This window comes from Zalophus californianus, chromosome 5 (assembly GCF_009762305.2).
Source record: "Zalophus californianus isolate mZalCal1 chromosome 5, mZalCal1.pri.v2, whole genome shotgun sequence".
NCBI classification, from domain to species: domain Eukaryota; kingdom Metazoa; phylum Chordata; class Mammalia; order Carnivora; family Otariidae; genus Zalophus; species Zalophus californianus.
This window is the reverse complement of record NC_045599.1, coordinates 44,697,788-44,715,787: the sequence shown is the minus strand read 5'-3', so window position 1 is coordinate 44,715,787 and position 18,000 is coordinate 44,697,788. Positions and strand designations below refer to the sequence as shown.

The window sequence follows — 18,000 nt, the reverse complement described above, 5'->3', positions numbered from 1 at the left end:
TTTTAAAACACCGGGAAACATACTATTAGTATGTGCAAATGGTGGAGACCATATTGCCTTGGGATGCACTTGGGATAACAATTTTTCTTAAATGGCAGCTAACACTTGCAATCAAAGACAGTATCTGGTTTTTCTTCTTTTTTTAAAGTTATAAAACCCTAGGAAAGTTATAGGACTTTTAACCAGAAAACAGAGTTCCAGAGAAACTGAATGAACTTATTCAAGGTGACTTAGCTAGTCAATTACAAAATTGGGAATAAAACTACAGTTTTTGTAACGCCTTTTGTAAAACATCCCACATAAATGACTAGGTTGGAGAAGGTTAGATATGAAAAGTATCACCCTAAAAATACGATTGGCTTATGAGGAGTCATTGTCTAAATATGTTAAGCTTTAGAAAGTAAATTGCGAGCTACAATTATAAACCCCGGAATTATGGACGCTTTCAGTGAAATGTACTATTTTGTCTCATAAAAACCATATCCAAAAAACAAAATGACTGAAACAGATGTTATGTGTCAGGGTTAGAAGGAGGCTCTCCAGTCATATTATGCTAATTTGAAGAAGAATAAAAATCCTTATCCTGGGGCCAGTGGAGGAGGGGTACAGAAACTACAAAAGAGATGAGGAAATGTGCTCCTTGGTGTCCAAGTTTTGAATAGACTACTACTGTATGATATTACTCTGAACTTGGGATATATGTTGGATTTTGTTCACTAACATGTCTGTTATGTGCACGAAAAGAGCAGAAGACTCGGAAGGTGTACCCAAGTTATTTTGTGCATTCACCGTCCCTTTTTTCTAATACAATGAACAGTTTTGAGGAGTTTGAGATCTTTTGCTTATGAAGAAATTTCTGTCAAAGCCTCAAAAATACTATTGCTGTTGGCATTGGTTAGTTTCTTGGAAACATTTCACTTCAAAAACTGTGGAAACAGATATTTTGTAGTAGATTAGATTTGCACATGTCAAGTTATATGAACCAATTTTGCTAAGAGTAGCTTTATTAATTTGGTTGACTTTTATTTTTTAAATGCAAAGGTAGTATAGTGCAGTGGTTTACAAGCATAGTCTCTGGACTAGGATTGTCTGGTTTAACATCTCAACTCTGTTACCTACCGAGTGTGTATGACCTTAAGGAAGTAGTTTAACTTCCATGCCAGAGTTTTCTCACCTTTAAAATGAGGTTAATAGTACCTACCTCATTGGAATGATTGTGGTGGCCAAATTAGGTCATGATGCAAAGGGCTTATGCTTAGGGCATATGTGTTCTCTACTTAGAGCTAGTGACTTTTTTCAGTTATTCAGTATGCTGAGGGATGGTTTACTACAGAGATAATGGACTATAGGGGATTTTTTTGTCAGCAAGTTGAAGGCAAAATGCTGGACTCTTCTGCCCACTGAAAGAAGACCCAGAAATACAGAATCTTACAATGTGTTAAAATTTTAGTGGCCATCAAAACCACGGCCTTTACTGAAGTTTGGCTAATATTTAAAGAGGGTATTCTAGTATATCATTTTAGCATACTAACCAAGAGTAATTCTGTTCCAGAATTGGAAGCTTTTATAAGTGAATTAATCAGGAGGAAAGGAAAGTGTTACCTAAATTGTAGTGCAACTATTTTGTCAGAAATAAAATAAATGTTGTGCTAATGTTGCTAGTATAAGTTGTGCCCTATAAAATAATTTTTCTTTTAAATGAAATACTGACTTACTATTTCAATAGCAGGATCTCTAACACTTAGTTTTAATTTAGCGGAATAAAAAACTACACTTAACTGCTTTAATCTAGAAAAAAACATTTAATCTTTTTATTAAATTGAGCTGGGAACCTCACGTTGTATGCTCAAAGTATAGCTCTAATATAAATCAAGACAAATAAGTTTCTTGTGTTCAGTGAACCATAGATGCTTTTTTTCTTTTACATTAACAGCCTTTTGATGATTAATTAGGTGAACCATACTTAAACAGATGGAAAATATAATTGATTAGGTTAAAAAATGTCCAGTCTATTTTTGACTTCCCTATTGGCTTGAATGCTCATAGTCAGTGAACAAATCCTTCCAAACATTGGGTCATTAACCCCTTTCTTTCCATTTCTACACAAATTTATATTGAAATGGAACTATTAAGCAGCCTTTACAATTCCTCCAAATCATAGTACACACTGCCACCAAATTAATCTTATTTAAATATCTCTATTATTTACTTATATCCCAAGTAAATTTTACTAATTTTTCCATAGGAAAGAGTCTAAAAATCCAACATCTCTTTCCTTTCCATGATAATCTACTCCTCCAGACTGTCTTATAATTATTCTTCCACATGTACCTTCTTTCAAGGCCAAATTCAACTCCTGCTGCTTCTTCAAGTTACATGGTCAAGATACATATATTATTAGTTACTCCTCAATCCTTGAGGCACTGATTTTTTTTTCTATTATTAATTTGATATCCTTTATCTCCTTTGTTGGAGGGGTTGTGTGTATCTCCTATTTTCAAGTAGGTATTTTACTATTTTTAATCTCTGCCAACCAGCCCAGTATCTGATCAAAATTTAGTGATGATGATCATTTCAAAAGCCCTGATCCACAATGTCCAGATGTGCTTTTCAGTGTAGGGATGATATAATTTTATTGTCAGAGTTTATAATGATATAAATTCTAAATGAAAAATAATCACAATGAAAATTTAAAATGAAATAAACTTAGAATATATTCTTTTGCAAACTGGAAAACTACCACGGAGTTTAATAAAAACGCCTTTGTATCAAAGGAGTACAGACATATAGATGAAAAAACACTCAGGAATTCCACCTCAAGCTGCCCTTACTAGAATACCGTGCCTTTGTTAGAATTTCATGACTTGGCTGGCTTCACAGGTTGCCATGGCGTATGTCCTGAGTGGATCCAAGGGCAAAAGTTAGTGTTAACTAGACCAAGAGCTCAGGGCACTCAGATCTCTACTATTTTTTCAATAAAAAGATCCATCATAGATTTTAAATACTGGATCAACTTTCTTTTTGGGGGTGATTTAGTGTAGAGTTGAAATAGGAGGCCCTGGTACTTCATAGACAATGAAATCTTGGTTCTGCCCTGTTGAACTATATGACTGTGGGCAAGTTATCTTTTTTAAAGATTATTTATTTGAGAGACAGAATGTGTGAGCAGGGGGAAGGGCAGATGGAGAGAGTGAGGGAGAGAAGCAGACTCCCTGCTGAGTGGGGAGCCTGACATGGGGCCTGATCTCAGGACCCTGAAATCACGACACTGAGATCATGACCTGAGCTGAAGTCAAGAGTTGGACACCTAACCGACTGAGCCACCCACAGGCCCCAATTTTGGGCAAGTTATTTAACCTCCTTATGCCCTCATCAGTAAAATAGTGGCAATGAAATAATACCCTAAGAGTTATTGCAAGAATTAAATGAAATACAACACAAAATGCCTGGCAGAGAGTTGTTATCTTCTGAGTATAAATTTCTGTCAGTTTCTTGTATCAGCTAGTGGCAGGTGACATTTATTGGGTGTTTACTGTATACCAAGCATTCTTCTAAGCTCTCTATATCATGGGTATTAACATATTTAATTTTTGCAGCATTCTTATGCAATAGCTATTATTATCATTCAGTTTCACAGTTGAGGGACTGATCCACACACAAAGTAACATAGTAAGTATATAGCTGGAGTTCAAAACAAGCTTTTGGGTTCCAAACACACTCTTCTTAACTACTAGACAATATAACCTTTCCCAGTATCAGATCATTTCCACAGACTATATCCTATGGGCAGGTTAAAAAGCAGTGAGTTTTAACAAACTGTTTACCTAATTAAAACACAGTTGGCAGAAGCAGCATACAATGCATTCTATAGTCAATTTGTATATCCTTTTGAATTAGCTGCACCATTGCTCCCTTTCAATTGTGGGAAATTCAGCCTTGCTTGTATCTTACCTAGACAAGGGTGCATTTTTCAACCCTTGTTCCAGAACTTGTGCAAATTTTATTTCATATTTGTTTGTTGCCTGTGAATAATTAATTAGATAAATATGACCAAGGATTCTGAATAATCTAAAAAAACAAATTTAGAAAATCCACAAAAAGGTATTTAGGAAAACCTTTATGAAATTAAGGGATATTATCTGCTGTTCTAGGTGTGGGCGACTTTATCAAAACATTTCGTCCACTTTTACATTTCCACTTGTTAAAACGAAAGGCCTTTTTTGGCTGTCATTTGCAGTACTGTGCTTTTCAGAAGAGTTTCTGGCAACTAATTTTAAAGAGATTTTGTTAAAAAGGAAAAAAAAAAAGGCAAGCTGTGTCGTATTCCTGTTGGAAGAGTTCCCCTGACCCTCTGCATTATTATAAAGAAAATTGCCAGTTTATCCAAACCTCGCCCACTTTTGGTCATCTTCAGAACTTTACAATTTGTATTTCTTAAGGCAGTGATTTTCAAGCATGATTTTGAAATGCTGTGGGGTTTTCCAAGTTATTTAAAGGGAGGATAGCAAAGAATTCTCAAAACAAAATTAATTTTATTTTCAAAAAGCAGCATGAGTGCCATATATCATTTGGGGGATTCGGGAAGGTAATTGTAGATGTTAGGATATTGACCAATAATGAGAGGAACCTGTAGAAAGGCAGCCAATTCTGCATCTCCAGTGGAATCCTTTAACAAGCACCAAAGCAATGGGAAATTTGTAGAATGCCTTTGTTCAGTTTTAGAACATGTTTATCCACAACCCTCAATGAATTTTCAATAGACTATTACTATATCTTCCATTTTAGCTTAGTTATTCTCAACAGAGTGCCTAATCTCTGAGCATCCATGTGACATAGCACTTATGAGATCACTAGCTTGTAAATATTTTACTCTTAAATGGAAGGTCACTGAAAGCAAGAACTAGAACCTAGAATATCCTGAACTCAATGAGTTTCCATTTTATGGCCCATAGTGTTCTTAGTCATATTGATTTCTTTATTTGGTCACTGAGAATCACTTTTCTCTACTTAAAACCAGACATTAAGTATCTTCAGCTTCCCGGCTTTCATCTAGGTCCTTGGGCTATACTTTTGTTTGTGTGTTTGTTTTTTTGTTTTTTTTTTTGTAGTCACATTTCTTTTTATTGTTATGTTAATCACCATACATTACATCATTAGTTTTTGATGTAGTGTTCCATGATTCATTGTTTGTGCATAAAACCCAGTGCTCCACACTTGGGCTATACTTTGACATGTGAATTGTTTGCAGTTAATTTACAAGATAATAAATGCCCAGACAACGTGGACAGCATCTAGCTAATCTTTAAATATTCTAGAGCACTTCATATAGTGCCTAGCACAAAATAAATGCTCACAGATGTTTGCTGAATAGAACTGTCTTTAGATAGTGGGAAATTTTTCTAATATTTTGAGGGTGGGGCATGTCAATTTGCTACCTGTTGTTTTGTCCCCCCCCACTTTATCCTGTTATCTGATTTTTTTTTTTTTATTTCTACAAACCTGAATAGGTTTTACATCTACTGACTACTGGACTTTATATTTTTTTTTCCAAACTTGCCTATTTCTTCTTTATTGCATTTGCACATTCTAGTTCCTTATCCTGGAAAGCACTTCTTTTTCACCTTCCTTTCCACTAATTTTTGATCCTCCCTATCTTCAAGCTTTATCCACCTCAGCATTCCCTCATCAGTTATGCATACCTTTTTCATTGTATTTTTCTGCACTTGATAATTATCACTAGGTGTTCTGGTGTCTTCTGAGTATTGTCCAGTCTTTTCCATTAACTTACGAGTTCTTTGAGGGCAAGCATTGCATACATGTTTTGCACAACTCCTCATACAATTAGTCAGTCCTTCAGCCCACTTTATAGAAATTGTTTACTCGTTTAGTGATTATATATATATTTATATATAGTGCTAAAAGGTATGAAGAAATGGATATCTTTAGCTTGTTTAAACTAAGGGAGTTTGTATGGTGACTAACATAACATAATAAAAAAAAGACATGTTAAAAAAAATAAGTAAGCTAAGGGAGCTTGCCACTTAATGTTTAGCAGTGACAAAACCTTCTGTACTGGTGAAAATTCTTTAAGAACGATCACCATAGCGTGATTTTTAACAATTTGAGTATTTGTAGAACAGATTTTCTGATTAAGTCATGGAACGTATGGATTAAATTGTTATAGTTATACCAGGTGGTGACCCCGTGCTCCTGTAAACAATCTCAGTGTATCCTTTTCTGTAACATTTTAAAGACAAAGAATTTAAATTTCAGGTGGAATAACTAGGGAGGGAGGGAGGGAAGCGGGAGAAACTTTAAAAACTGATCTAAGGGTGCCTGGGTGGCTCAGATGGTTAAGCGTCTGCCTTCGGCTCCGGTCATGGTTCCAGGGTCCTGGGATCGAGTCCCGCATCAGGCTCCTTGCTTGGCAGGGAGTCAGCTTCTCCCTCTCCCTCTGTCTCTCCCCCTAAATAAAATCTTAAAAAAAAAAATAAAATAAAAATAAATAAATAATAAAACAATAAAAATAAAAACTGACCTAAGAGTAATCATAGAAACCAAAAAACAAACAAAAAAGCCCCCAAATGAATCAGACTATTCTGTTTTCCATTTTATCTGGATGTATTTCTTAATTCCTTCTTAAATCATTGTATTTTTAAAATATGAAAAAAATATTCTTAGTTCCTGAGAAAAGTGATTTGATTTCCATCCTGAACTCTCTGTAGCATCCCTAGACTGCTGGGGACATCTCTATGCAAAGGTTTGGGCTCCCTTACGATCCACTTTTAATGTTTGCATTTCCAATGTCCATACAATGAGATTTAACAGGCTTTATTATCACTTGCTTACTTACTTAAATGGTAACATTTTAAATTTATTTCCAGTAGTAAATTAAATAGGCAAGAAATAATTTTTTTTTAAATTTTAAACCTCCTTTGCGTGTGTTGAAGCTATGTTAATCACAAACGAAAATCTTACATCAAAAGAAAAATAAATAACTATGAAAAGCTAGATTTATTTTATTCTTTTATAGTTGACTACATAAAGTTTTGTATACCATAACTGAAACTTTAAAATCATTTTTAACTACTCTTAGGAAAACAGCCTGTCCCTCTGGAAGGTCGTCAAAGAGATAACAAATACCATTCTGGGATGTAAATACTGTTGTTCCATGCTTTGAAAGGGCCATAATTAGCAAGGTTGTACAACACAGCAACGACCTGTAATGTGTCCCATGTGTGGTGTTTTGAAACATTTTGTTTTAGTTTCTAACTAGAGGAAAAAAAGAGTCCATTTTATTCCCTTGAGATTTGTCTATAAGGTGCATCAGATTGAATTTAGCAAACAGGGAAGTATTTGTCCTTATCTAGCTAGTGCTTGTTTATTCTTCCCTTATAAAAAGCAAAGGACTAGCAATTTTCTTTTATGAACGTGGACTAAAGGCAGATAAATAACCCTTGCGGGGAGAGGAAGGTCAAGTTCAAAGTTTTTCTTTCCTTTGGATTCAGGAATAAGCAAATGGAAAGACTAGCCAAACAACCAGGCAGCAGGCATCTGATGGTTAAGCCCTCCCCCCAGGACTTTTATGTACATAAGCCCAAGTCACTGGAGCAGCTGCGGCGCATTAGTTCCAATAGTTTAACAGGCTGCTTTGTGGCGCTGACAAAGCCGTGCTAACGCAGTGGCTTCCCTCCATATTCCCCTGCCCTGCGAGCTCGGCAGTGATCTTTGGCAGGGGATCAGCCCAGGAGAGGTGACGTTTAACAGGCTTCCGCGGAGGAGTGCGCTCTTCTCGTCTACACCCGGCCCCATCTCCACGGAGAGACTGGGGCAGGCGACCGAATGAACTAACAGCCCCTGGATCCGACCTGCTTCTCTGGACATTTCCCCGGACTCTGGGAGAAGCAGCCACTGGAAAGAGGCCAGGGAACCACGTTGTCCTGGATTGTTGCCAACTGTACAAAGTTGACCCGGAAAATGGCTCAGCAGACGACAAGCCCGGACACCTTAACAGTACCCGAAGTGGATAATCCGCATTGTCCAAACCCCTGGCTGAATGAGGATCTTGTGAAATCCTTGCGGGAAAACCTGTTGCAGCAGGAGAAGTCCAAGCCAGCAAGGAAATCGGTTTCTCCCAAGCTCTCTCCAGTGATTTCTCCGAGAAATTCCCCCAGGCTCCTGCGGAGGATGCTTCTCAGCAGCAACATCCCTAAACAGCGGCGTTTCACGGTGGCACATACGTGGTAAGGTTTGAAAGGCTCGCGGAATTGGTGGCGGTTCCCCCTGGGTAATCAGTGCGCCTCCCGCCCTTTCACTTTTGGGGTGGGGAGGGAGGACTCTCATGATTCCTCACCTGTGATTTATGTGAAGTATTCTACCTTACCAACAAATCCCACAGATGTCCTAGTCAAAGCAGCAGTTCTTGAGACTGGGAATCCTTGAAGTGGGTGGTTCTCAAAGTTCAATTTCTATTGCAAGTTCCTACAAGAAAATTGGATTCCAGATGTCAAATAAGAATGCAGTTTTACTCCCATACCGATGTGGTGGCGTTTCTTTGATTTCCTAAGCTAATATCCCTGCCAGATCCTGCAACAACAACGGAAAGAAAGGACCAGAAAGGAGAGGAGGAAAATCATAGTTTACTCTCCTTTCTGCATAACTCCCAGTTGAGCGGAGATGTGTATAGAGAGTGTGTGCCTGTGTGTGTAATGGTGTGCCCCCTCAAACCCCTCCTTTGCTACTGACTTTAATGTATTTATAATCTCAAACATGTCTTTCCAATGGAAAGAAGAAAGGGTTTAGGAATTCTGTGCAGGAAATTTCCGGCTGCTACTTGGTAATATTGTTGTGTTCTTTGATTTTGGATTCTTTGTTTTGTCAATATTTTTATTTTCTTCATGAATATTGTTATCTTCTTTATAATGGGTGAGTTTTATGCATATTTTTCATAGTTTTTTAGATGATTCTTGATATTTTCCTGCTTTTATAAAAGCAAATATTAAAATTTACTATTGTGTAAGCTTGTTACAGTGTTTTGCCTGAGAAGAGGCAGTTCCAAGCTATGATAGGGTGGGGGGGGTCATCTGTGATGCATACTTAGCTTATTTTGGGTAGTAGTAGGTTCTACACACTACCTGCACATTTTGGTAAAATGAACATTAACTATGATAAAGAAAACTGCTGTAATAAGAAATAATGAACCTGGTAGTTGAGAAACCGACTGGATGATTTTTATACATTTTTTCCATAGAAAACCAAAGATCATGCCAGGAATGGAAAACCAGACCAAACAAATAAATAAATAAACCAGAAACAAGACTTGTAGGAAAGAAACAACAAGAAGTAGAGTCAAAATCTAAACTAGCCACATGGCCATACAGTGGACCGTATTAATATCGTAGATGAAAATAGATGACAAAGGAAATACATATCCCACCCAAAGAAATATCTGGCCTCAGAATTTTAATTTCAGATAGCTAGATCTCTCACTGGAGAAGTGTTCTTATTTCCTCCAGGATTTTAACTAGATGGCATTTCTATGTTATTTAGACATAATCCTCGTAAGAGGGGTAAAAAAAATGCATTATTCAAGCTTAAAAAAGAAATTATTGGGAAAAAGTGACTTTTCTCTAGTAAGGTATTGTTGAAAAAATTTGACAGAGGTAAGTAGTGAGTGAAAGACCTAGCTAAACACTGGGAGATGCTCTGAGGGAGAGGGATGGCTTGAGACCAGAACAGGAAAGCTGCTCATTTATTTTCCTCATGAATATTGTTATCTTCTTTATAATGGGTGAATTTGTTTTATGCATACTCATAAAGAATCAGGCCAGAGTAGGGTGCCAGAGCAGGAGCGCTGGCTCCGGTTCATGAAGAGTCAGGCCCAGAATTTTGGTATCCAATGTCTCTTTTGGTTGAGATACTTTTTTGAAATTATACTTCCTAAATTGTACCCATTGTTGAATGGGTAAGCCTCAGCTCGGTTGCTTGATTTCCAACTGAGTGAAGCAACCTAGAGTTCATCTGAAGGTTATCTGAACTATTTAGACATGTTGAGATGTAAGGAAGGCAGGAAATCTCATGAAAACAGGCTTTCTTCTGAAATTTCTGGCACTTCCTTTTCTGGTGCTGTTTGGGGAAACTCCAAGAGCATAATTTTCTGCCGATACTTTATTTTGATATATCGTGTCTCAGCCAGATCAGGGAGGCATCAAAAGAGCAATGGAAATGGAAAATAAAAATCATAATATCAATTCTCAGTAACTCAGAAGGATACATTATCTCTTGTGGAATAAAAGCATCCAGCGAGGGAGTTGGAAAGAGTACCTCGCATCCTCCATGTCGGTTCAATGATCCCCAAGACTTTTGTAATATGATTTTTTTAACAAACATTGTTCTACCTGTGCTTTCATAACTTGGACTAAACACTATGCAGAATTAAAAAAAATTCCAAACTGTTCTGATGTATAGACATTTTTTGCTATCTAAACTGCTGCTACTACCACCACATTCAAATCCTCTCCTCCTCCTAAATTAGATGATCAGCCATTTAAATACATGCCTTATGTGTTCACCTGAGAATGTTGGTTACTGTGCCTGTTATTCCTGTCCTTCCAATATTTTTAAGTTTAATACCTACTGAGCTGAAAGTGTTTAATTTGTACATACTGATGACAAAAACTGAATATGAGCTATTCTTTGGTTTGAAATAATTTGCCCTCTAGTTGAAAAAATAAATCCTATTGGAAGGCATCTGTTCTGAGTAAGGTAATCATGTTGCTCTACAACATACTCTCCAAATCTCAGTGGATTGACACCCTAAATGGTTACGTCTGCTTCTGCTTCTCATGGCTACCTGTGCTACGCTGGGGTGTTTCAGGGACTTGGGATCCTACCACCTTGTAGTTCATTTGTCACTTTTTGTGACACATGATTTTTAAGGATACCAGGCTCAGTGGAATTGGGAAACTAATGTGGAAGATGGCATGTGTGAGTTTTTATGAGGCAGGCCTAGAAGTACACATACCACTTATACTGATATTCCTTGGTTAGAACTCAGCTCAATGGTCACATCTAACTGCAAAGGATGTTGGGAAACCTATCTGAGCTGTGTCCAGGAATAAGGCTGGGTGAATAGCTAGCCCATCTAAATCACAGAACATTATGGCCACCTGGTTTACCCTTTATACCATAGTTGAATTCATGGAATGATATTTATGATGACCAGCCCTTTAACATCTTTGCACACTTCCTGGATGAGAATCATACAGAGAAATTCTATTTTTTGGCAAGTCTATTGATTGGGAAGTCCTTGCTAATATGCAGTTGAAGTCTTCTTCCCTGTAATTGTCATACTTGGGTCCAGGATCTGCTTTGAAAATCCCACAGCCTGGATCTCTCCTGTCTTCCTTAATGTCGCCCTTAAGGTAAGAGGCATGGAGTAACCTACGAGAGAGCCAAGACCTTGTTCAGTTATTCCTCATACACCCATTAATCAATATTTTCAGTGTTAACATGTTTTTTTCTTTTTTTTTAAACTTTTTAATTTATTTATTCATGAGAGACAGAGAGAGAGAGAGAGAGAGAGGCAGAGGGAGAAGCAGGCTCCCAAGGAGCAGGGAGCCCGATGCAGGACTCGATCCCAGGATCCTGGGATCATGACCTGAGCCGAAGGCAGACGCTTAACCATCTGAGCCACCCAGGCGCCCTGTTTATTTTTCTTAAACAAATTCTTTTCTTTTCTTAGCTAAGCATCCTAAACCTTTATATGCTGTATTTACCAGGTTGATTGTGGTTATTCTTACCCAAAATTCGTTTGGATTTTCACGACCCATTTCAAGAGTATCATACTGTTGACACAATACTTCAGGTGCTGTGTGACTTGTACAGAGAGCATCTAAGCAGAAGCCAGATTACCTGAGTTTAAATTCTGACTTCCCATTTACGAGTTGCGTGATTTTGGACAAATTACTTGTCCTATACCTCAATTTCCCTATTATCCGATTTTCTGGGAATAGTAATAGTATCTATTATGTGTTGTGGTTTTATTAAGTATGGTCATGTGTAGATTACAGTGTATTGTATAGAGATAGACACTGAATGAATGTCATTGTAAGCAAATATTTTCCTTATGTGCAATATGTCCATTATTCCAACCTTGGTCGGCCTAGATCTTTAGGATCACGTGATGATTATCCTGTTAATTGTTTGTGAATGGATTGGGCTAAAGAGAAAATATACAAAGAGACCAAGAGTTTGCGAGAATGATAGGTATATGTCAGTTTCTTGACTGTGGAAAAGGAAGAGGCAGAAAGGGGAGATATTACTGAGGAGGAACCATAGAACTTGATGCCTCTCCCCTTCTTACTCCCATTCCGCATGTCATTCAAATCTCTCAGTTCCTGAGAGCTTCCTCCTGTTCCCCCCAAATGGAAATCATCTGCTGCTTCTTCATAATCTATAGCACATTTTACTTCTGCTGTTCCTTCAGTGATTATTCATAATAATTACATCACTAGCTAATGTTTATTGAACAGTGTTTTTTTGTTTTGTTTTTTGGGTTTTGGGGTTTTGTTTTTTTTTTGGTTTGGTACTGTGTGTTAAACTAGAACCCTCTGTGTCTGTGATTTTTACCACTCTGTTTTATCATTTTTACTTAATATCTAGTACCTTGTAGTCTAGTGGTTATAGATAGGACTCTGCTTTCATCTGAGTAGGAGAATCCCTCTGATGTTAGCAGGAACTCCAAAGTCAGTGTGATCTCTGGTGAGAAAAACATAATTTCCAATGTAAGTTTATTTCAGGAAAATCAAATAGGAAAATCTTTATGCTTTTCAGGTTTTCTTTTTAATTTACACTGTGAATGAAGGAAAGTGTTCTAGAGGGTATATACGTAAGATTAGGGATTAAGGTTTCTCCGGGTAAGTTGGTATCTTAGGTAATAGTCATCATATGCCTTACCTTTATAATTTCTGTGTATACATGTGTGTTTTTAATTACAACATTCAAAGGTAGAAGAATCAGTAACATCCTTAAACAACAAAGTAATTTCTTTAGGTGTATTTTTGAAAGGCATCTTGCAGGAGACTTTTAGGAAATCTTAAAGTTTTTAGGGAGCTAGATAAGTGCTTTTGACCATATTTTTGATTTATTATAGATTTCTCTTTACCCAGCATTGGCATTAGATACAAAATTGTTCATGTTTAAAAGTAAACATTTGCTTTCTTGAGTCATAATTTGTTCAACAACTGTACTTGTTTATATGGTTGTTAAGAGAGAAATATGCTATAAATTTTCTTCAAGTTACAGAAGGGAGAAGAAACCCTTTACTATCTATAAAGGAGAAATCCAGCCATTTAGAGGGTTTGTAGCACACCACACACACACACACACACACACACACACACACACACACACACACACACACACACACACACACACACACACGTAGGTTTTCAAAGCCAGTATTAGTGATTCCATTTGAGAACTCTCTCCCTTGTTCTGGTTCTCCTATATTTGCCCTATGTAACTTTAGGGTTATCTTTTCTCTGTCCTTTATGGTACAGGCACATGAAGACAGGCCTTGCTGGTGTTCTCTGAGGAGCTGAGAACCCAGAGGTGAGCTGTGGGTAGAGTGTGATATCAGGAGGTGGGAAGGAAGTTTCTGGGGAAATTATCTGGGGAGCACAACAGGAAGTACTGCAGGCATGTTGGGGGGGTCAGTTGGCTGAGTCTTTAGCTGTGTCCTTGGTGTAACTGGTTGTGTGTCTTCAGCGGAAATCTTGGGGGCCATGCGAGTTCAGCATGTCTGTAGCTTTTAAAAGGTTAATTAGCCTTTCCTACAAATCAGAAGAGCCCAGGAAGACATTCCTCTTGAAGAACTTGCCAATTGGCTTGCAATATTTAAGAAATTACAAAGAAAAAAACTTGACAAATGGTTGCTGAGGAAAAATGAAGAAAACACCGAAATGACCTGGCAGTTTATTACACATATGTGCTTTCTGTGACCTTTGACATTTATATTAAAGAAAGAGAAAACACATGAAGCATGTCTACACCAGCCGAAGCCATTGCTACTCATGGTAAAAATACCTTTAAGCAAAAACAATCTTTTCTGTAAACTTGGCAGAAGTGTTGAGAAGAAAAGAATTGAATCTCAGCGTTCATTAAAGTTATTTTTAAATCATGGTTTTAATTTTCAGTTACTCTTTGTATACATATCCTTATAAATAACAAGTTCCTGTGAGGTTAGGTAATTAAATGAGCTTCGGCACTTTTTATGTTTTACTTCGACAGGAAGCTACTAAAATTATTCTTCAAGTAGCAGTTTCAGGAAGAAGTTTTATTATCACAAGTGTAGCAAAATTATGTCATTGTTTTTAATGGATTTGCTTTTGAAAAAAATCATGTTTTTAAAACTGTGATCACTTTAGTAGAGTTGAAGCCCTATATCTCTAGTTCCACTGGCCACTTATATTTGACCTTAGTTACTCAAACTTTTTCAATTGTAGAGTCTCTGTTCATAAGTCATATGGTCATAAAGGCATTTGATATTTACAAGTAAAAAATTGACTAATTAAATTTACAAAGTGATAACAAACTACAGTACATTTAAGATAAGTAATTAAAAACAAGTTCCAACTTGGTGTTGTGAGTGAGGTAGATGCCACATGAGTGAAAAGAGGGACAGAATTCTTTAATTCTGTGACTCATAAAAAGGCTGCAGGGCTTTCAGAATGAAAGTTATCAATGGTATTCACTCTAGGACACAATCCAGAAGCCATGATTTTAGGTAGGAAATATGGAAATCTACAGATAATAATAAAAATTCTAATTAAGATTTTTCTTCTATTGCATCTTCAATTATATACCATTTCAACATATCAGTCTCTTCTGCTGTATATATAAAATAGAAAAAATCATTTTATCTTCAATGTCAAGGGCATAAGTGCTCTCTGTTTCACGTGAAGTACTTATTCTCAAAATGAAATCTTCAGTTGATACGAGAAGAATCCTCCGATTTCATTTTGGCATAAAAACGTTAGGTTCGGGGGCGCCTGGGTGGCTCAGATGGTTAAGCGTCTGCCTTCTGCTCAGGTCATGATCCCAGGGTCCTGGGATCGAGTCCCGCATCGGGCTCCCTGCTCCTTGGGAGCCTGCTTTTCCCTCTGCCTCTCTCTCTCTCTCTGCCTCTCATGAATAAACAAATAAAATCTTAAAAAAAAAAAACTTTAGGTTCGGGGTGCCTGGGTGACTCAGTCATTAAGTGTCTGCCTTCGGCTCAGGTCATGATCCCGGGGTCCTGGGATCGAGCCCCGCATCGGGCTCCCTGCTCCGCGGGAAGCCTGCTTCTCCCTCTCCCGCTCCCCCTGCTTGTGTTCCCGCTCTCGCTGTGTCTCTCTCTGTCAAATAAATAAATAAAATCTTTAAAAAAACAAAAAAAAAAGCCTTTACGTTCATAACATAGCTTATAATCTTAGGTTTATTATAACATAGCATTTAATTTCGCTCCAGCTGTGTGTCAGGTACTTTATGTACATTGACCCTTCAAAACAAACAAGTATTGAATTTAAGTATCATTAGCTGTATTTTCCATGTGCAGATGCTGGGGCCCACAAAAATTGTTGTATAATCAAGATCATGTAGATCTGCAGCCATGAAGTGAGTTGAGTTCAGACTTGAACCCAGGTCTGCCGAACTTTTATCCTGTGTTCTTTCGGCAAAGCTCCCTTTGAGTTAAGAGTCACAGTCACATTTATGACTCTACCTTGAATGTATATCAAAGCGAAAACCATGAATGTTCAGTGATTTTGCAGAATGGTGGTGAAGTTAACAGAGGGGCAGGGGCAGAATTCGTTCTTTGTGTGGAATCTCAGTTTGTTTACACATGTGGCTTGTAGGGATGTAGATGTCCTTTTGGTGATGAAAGTGTATGTATGTAGAGGAGAAATACATGTCTTTGTTGAAGGAGGGCTTCAGAGTCAGCAGAGAGCATTCTGATTTAGAGTAGTTTTTAAAATAAGACTGGCATAAAAACAAAACCAATCAGAATAATTTTATTTTCACTGATGCAGAGGAAAAGGCAGGGAAGGCTTGGGCTCTAAAGAGAAAGATCAAGTCAAAAATCTATTACTGTTTAGTTCCACAAGAGCCAGCTGGAAATGATGGTCTGCAGGCTCAAGTCACTAAGCAACAGAGCAGCAAACTGCTTGGTAACCAGAGCTGGCCTGACTCACAGGCTGGCTGTGAACGACCGGATAGCCGGATAGGAGGACCAAAGCCCATCTTACCTCAAAACAGTCTCCTCCTGTTCATCTGCCAGCCTGCATGCCATATCCCTCCGTATGGGCTCGTCTCCTTGACCTAACAAGATACCTGCTTTTAGAATGGAACTATCTCTGGGGCCAGAAATAAATGTTGTCTTTCCTCTTTCAAGTGACATTTCTGAGATCGTCATCTTCGGGTTAGGATATCATTTGAAAATGTAAGGTTTAATGAAAGAAAAGAAGTGAAAACATTGGGATTAGTGGCCTGACTTTGAGTTTTCGTGAGCCAATGTGTACGCGGCCAAATTGCCTGATTTCATTTGGTGATACCTGCCCTTGAACTCTGAGAGCACAGTGTGTTGCGATTTGTTTGGCATTTTATATCTTTTGCTCTCTTCTATTTCATGGGTGCGATTTGCCTGTATAGCTGAACTATTAGTTCCTAAAATGTAGCAATCTCTGTATCCATATGAAGTGCTAAGTGCCATCTGTATAATATGCATTTAGTAAATATTTATTGTTTAATTGAGAAACATACCTTTCATTACTGTGCAATATCAGACCATTGGTTTTGCTAAACAGCTGGGGAGAGCCATACTCTTCCAGCCTAAAAGTCCTGGTAATGTGGTGTTTCAGTGCCCTAGTGGAAAGAAATTTCAAACTCAATGATTAACCATTTATATGGACTTTGTCACCATGACTGTGCATATGTGTGTGTGTATTCTGGGTTTTGCACACAACTAGACTGGTATAATTTAGCCTTACCATATATGTTTGAATTAGTACGTGAGGGTGTCACAAATTTGTCAAATATATGCATTTTAACAATATTTAGTTTACACTTTGAAAGTAAATTATGCCTGTTGTATTTCTAAAGAAAATAAACATATATTTATGATTCATAGGAAATTATTGAATAACTAACTTGTAAAGCTCTAATGACTATTCTTTATTAGAATTCATAGTGGTTAAATTATACACCAAGACCTAAGCTTATAAAGGAGATGTCAAGATTTTGAGGAGAAATTTGAAAAAAAAAGAAAAAAGAAAAACACCTTTTATAGTTCCTTTTTTAGGATGACAATTTGGAGAAACTTTGAACTGTCAGAAACTAAGCATCACTTCTCCAAAGTAGATCTTCAGAATAACTAAAATTGAATAATAGAAAACCTTTTTGAATATATTTAGCATAGAAATGTTACTTTAATGTAAATATTTTCTCTATAGTTCAATCTATATTTATTTTTACATTGCAGTAGTTTCAAACCAACCAATTTCCTTTCCATTACCCTTATGAGATAGTCCTCTGATCAAATTAGCTATTATTAAAATAAAGTGGTTTCCTCTGTATATTATTATTAATAGGTTATGGTTTTTTTTTTCATTTTCTTATAGGACTGATTTCATATTTACAGTCATATATGGTGAGTGTGTACTGTTGGTCTTTGGAAGTAAGCAACTTTCTGATTAATAAGGATACTTGGATTATCATTTCTGCTTGTTTACCTTCTTTAGGTTTATAGTATTTGTTTTCGTTGCTTCATTCTGTGCAGCGTGATTTTTTTTTTATGACTGTTTGAGTGAGTGCCAAAGAGGACAGCATATGTATTTATGGGTAGTAATAACTAAACCATGTATGAATTGGAGGCTGATGATGCACAAGGTGGAATGATGTGGCTCTCTTCTGAATAGAACCTGGCTTCCTTTAATAAAATCCTCTTATTAATAACAATAGCAT

At 37.2% G+C, this 18,000-nt stretch overlaps 1 protein-coding gene across 6 annotated transcripts in view; it reads left to right on the top strand.

Moving 5' to 3' along the window:
• The window catches only part of PDE4D (phosphodiesterase 4D), a 1,508,086-nt gene that overhangs the window by 745,482 nt on the left and 744,604 nt on the right, over positions 1-18,000 (top strand). Inside the window, exon 1 of one of the 6 annotated variants that reach the window (XM_027605101.2) lies at positions 7,612-8,243. The exons of the other annotated variants lie outside the window; for them this stretch is intronic. Coding sequence (XP_027460902.1) covers positions 7,978-8,243 — 266 coding nt within the window. The 5' untranslated portion in view covers positions 7,612-7,977. Of the gene's footprint in view, positions 1-7,611; positions 8,244-18,000 lie in introns of those variants that run through there. 6 annotated transcript variants of the gene reach the window in all.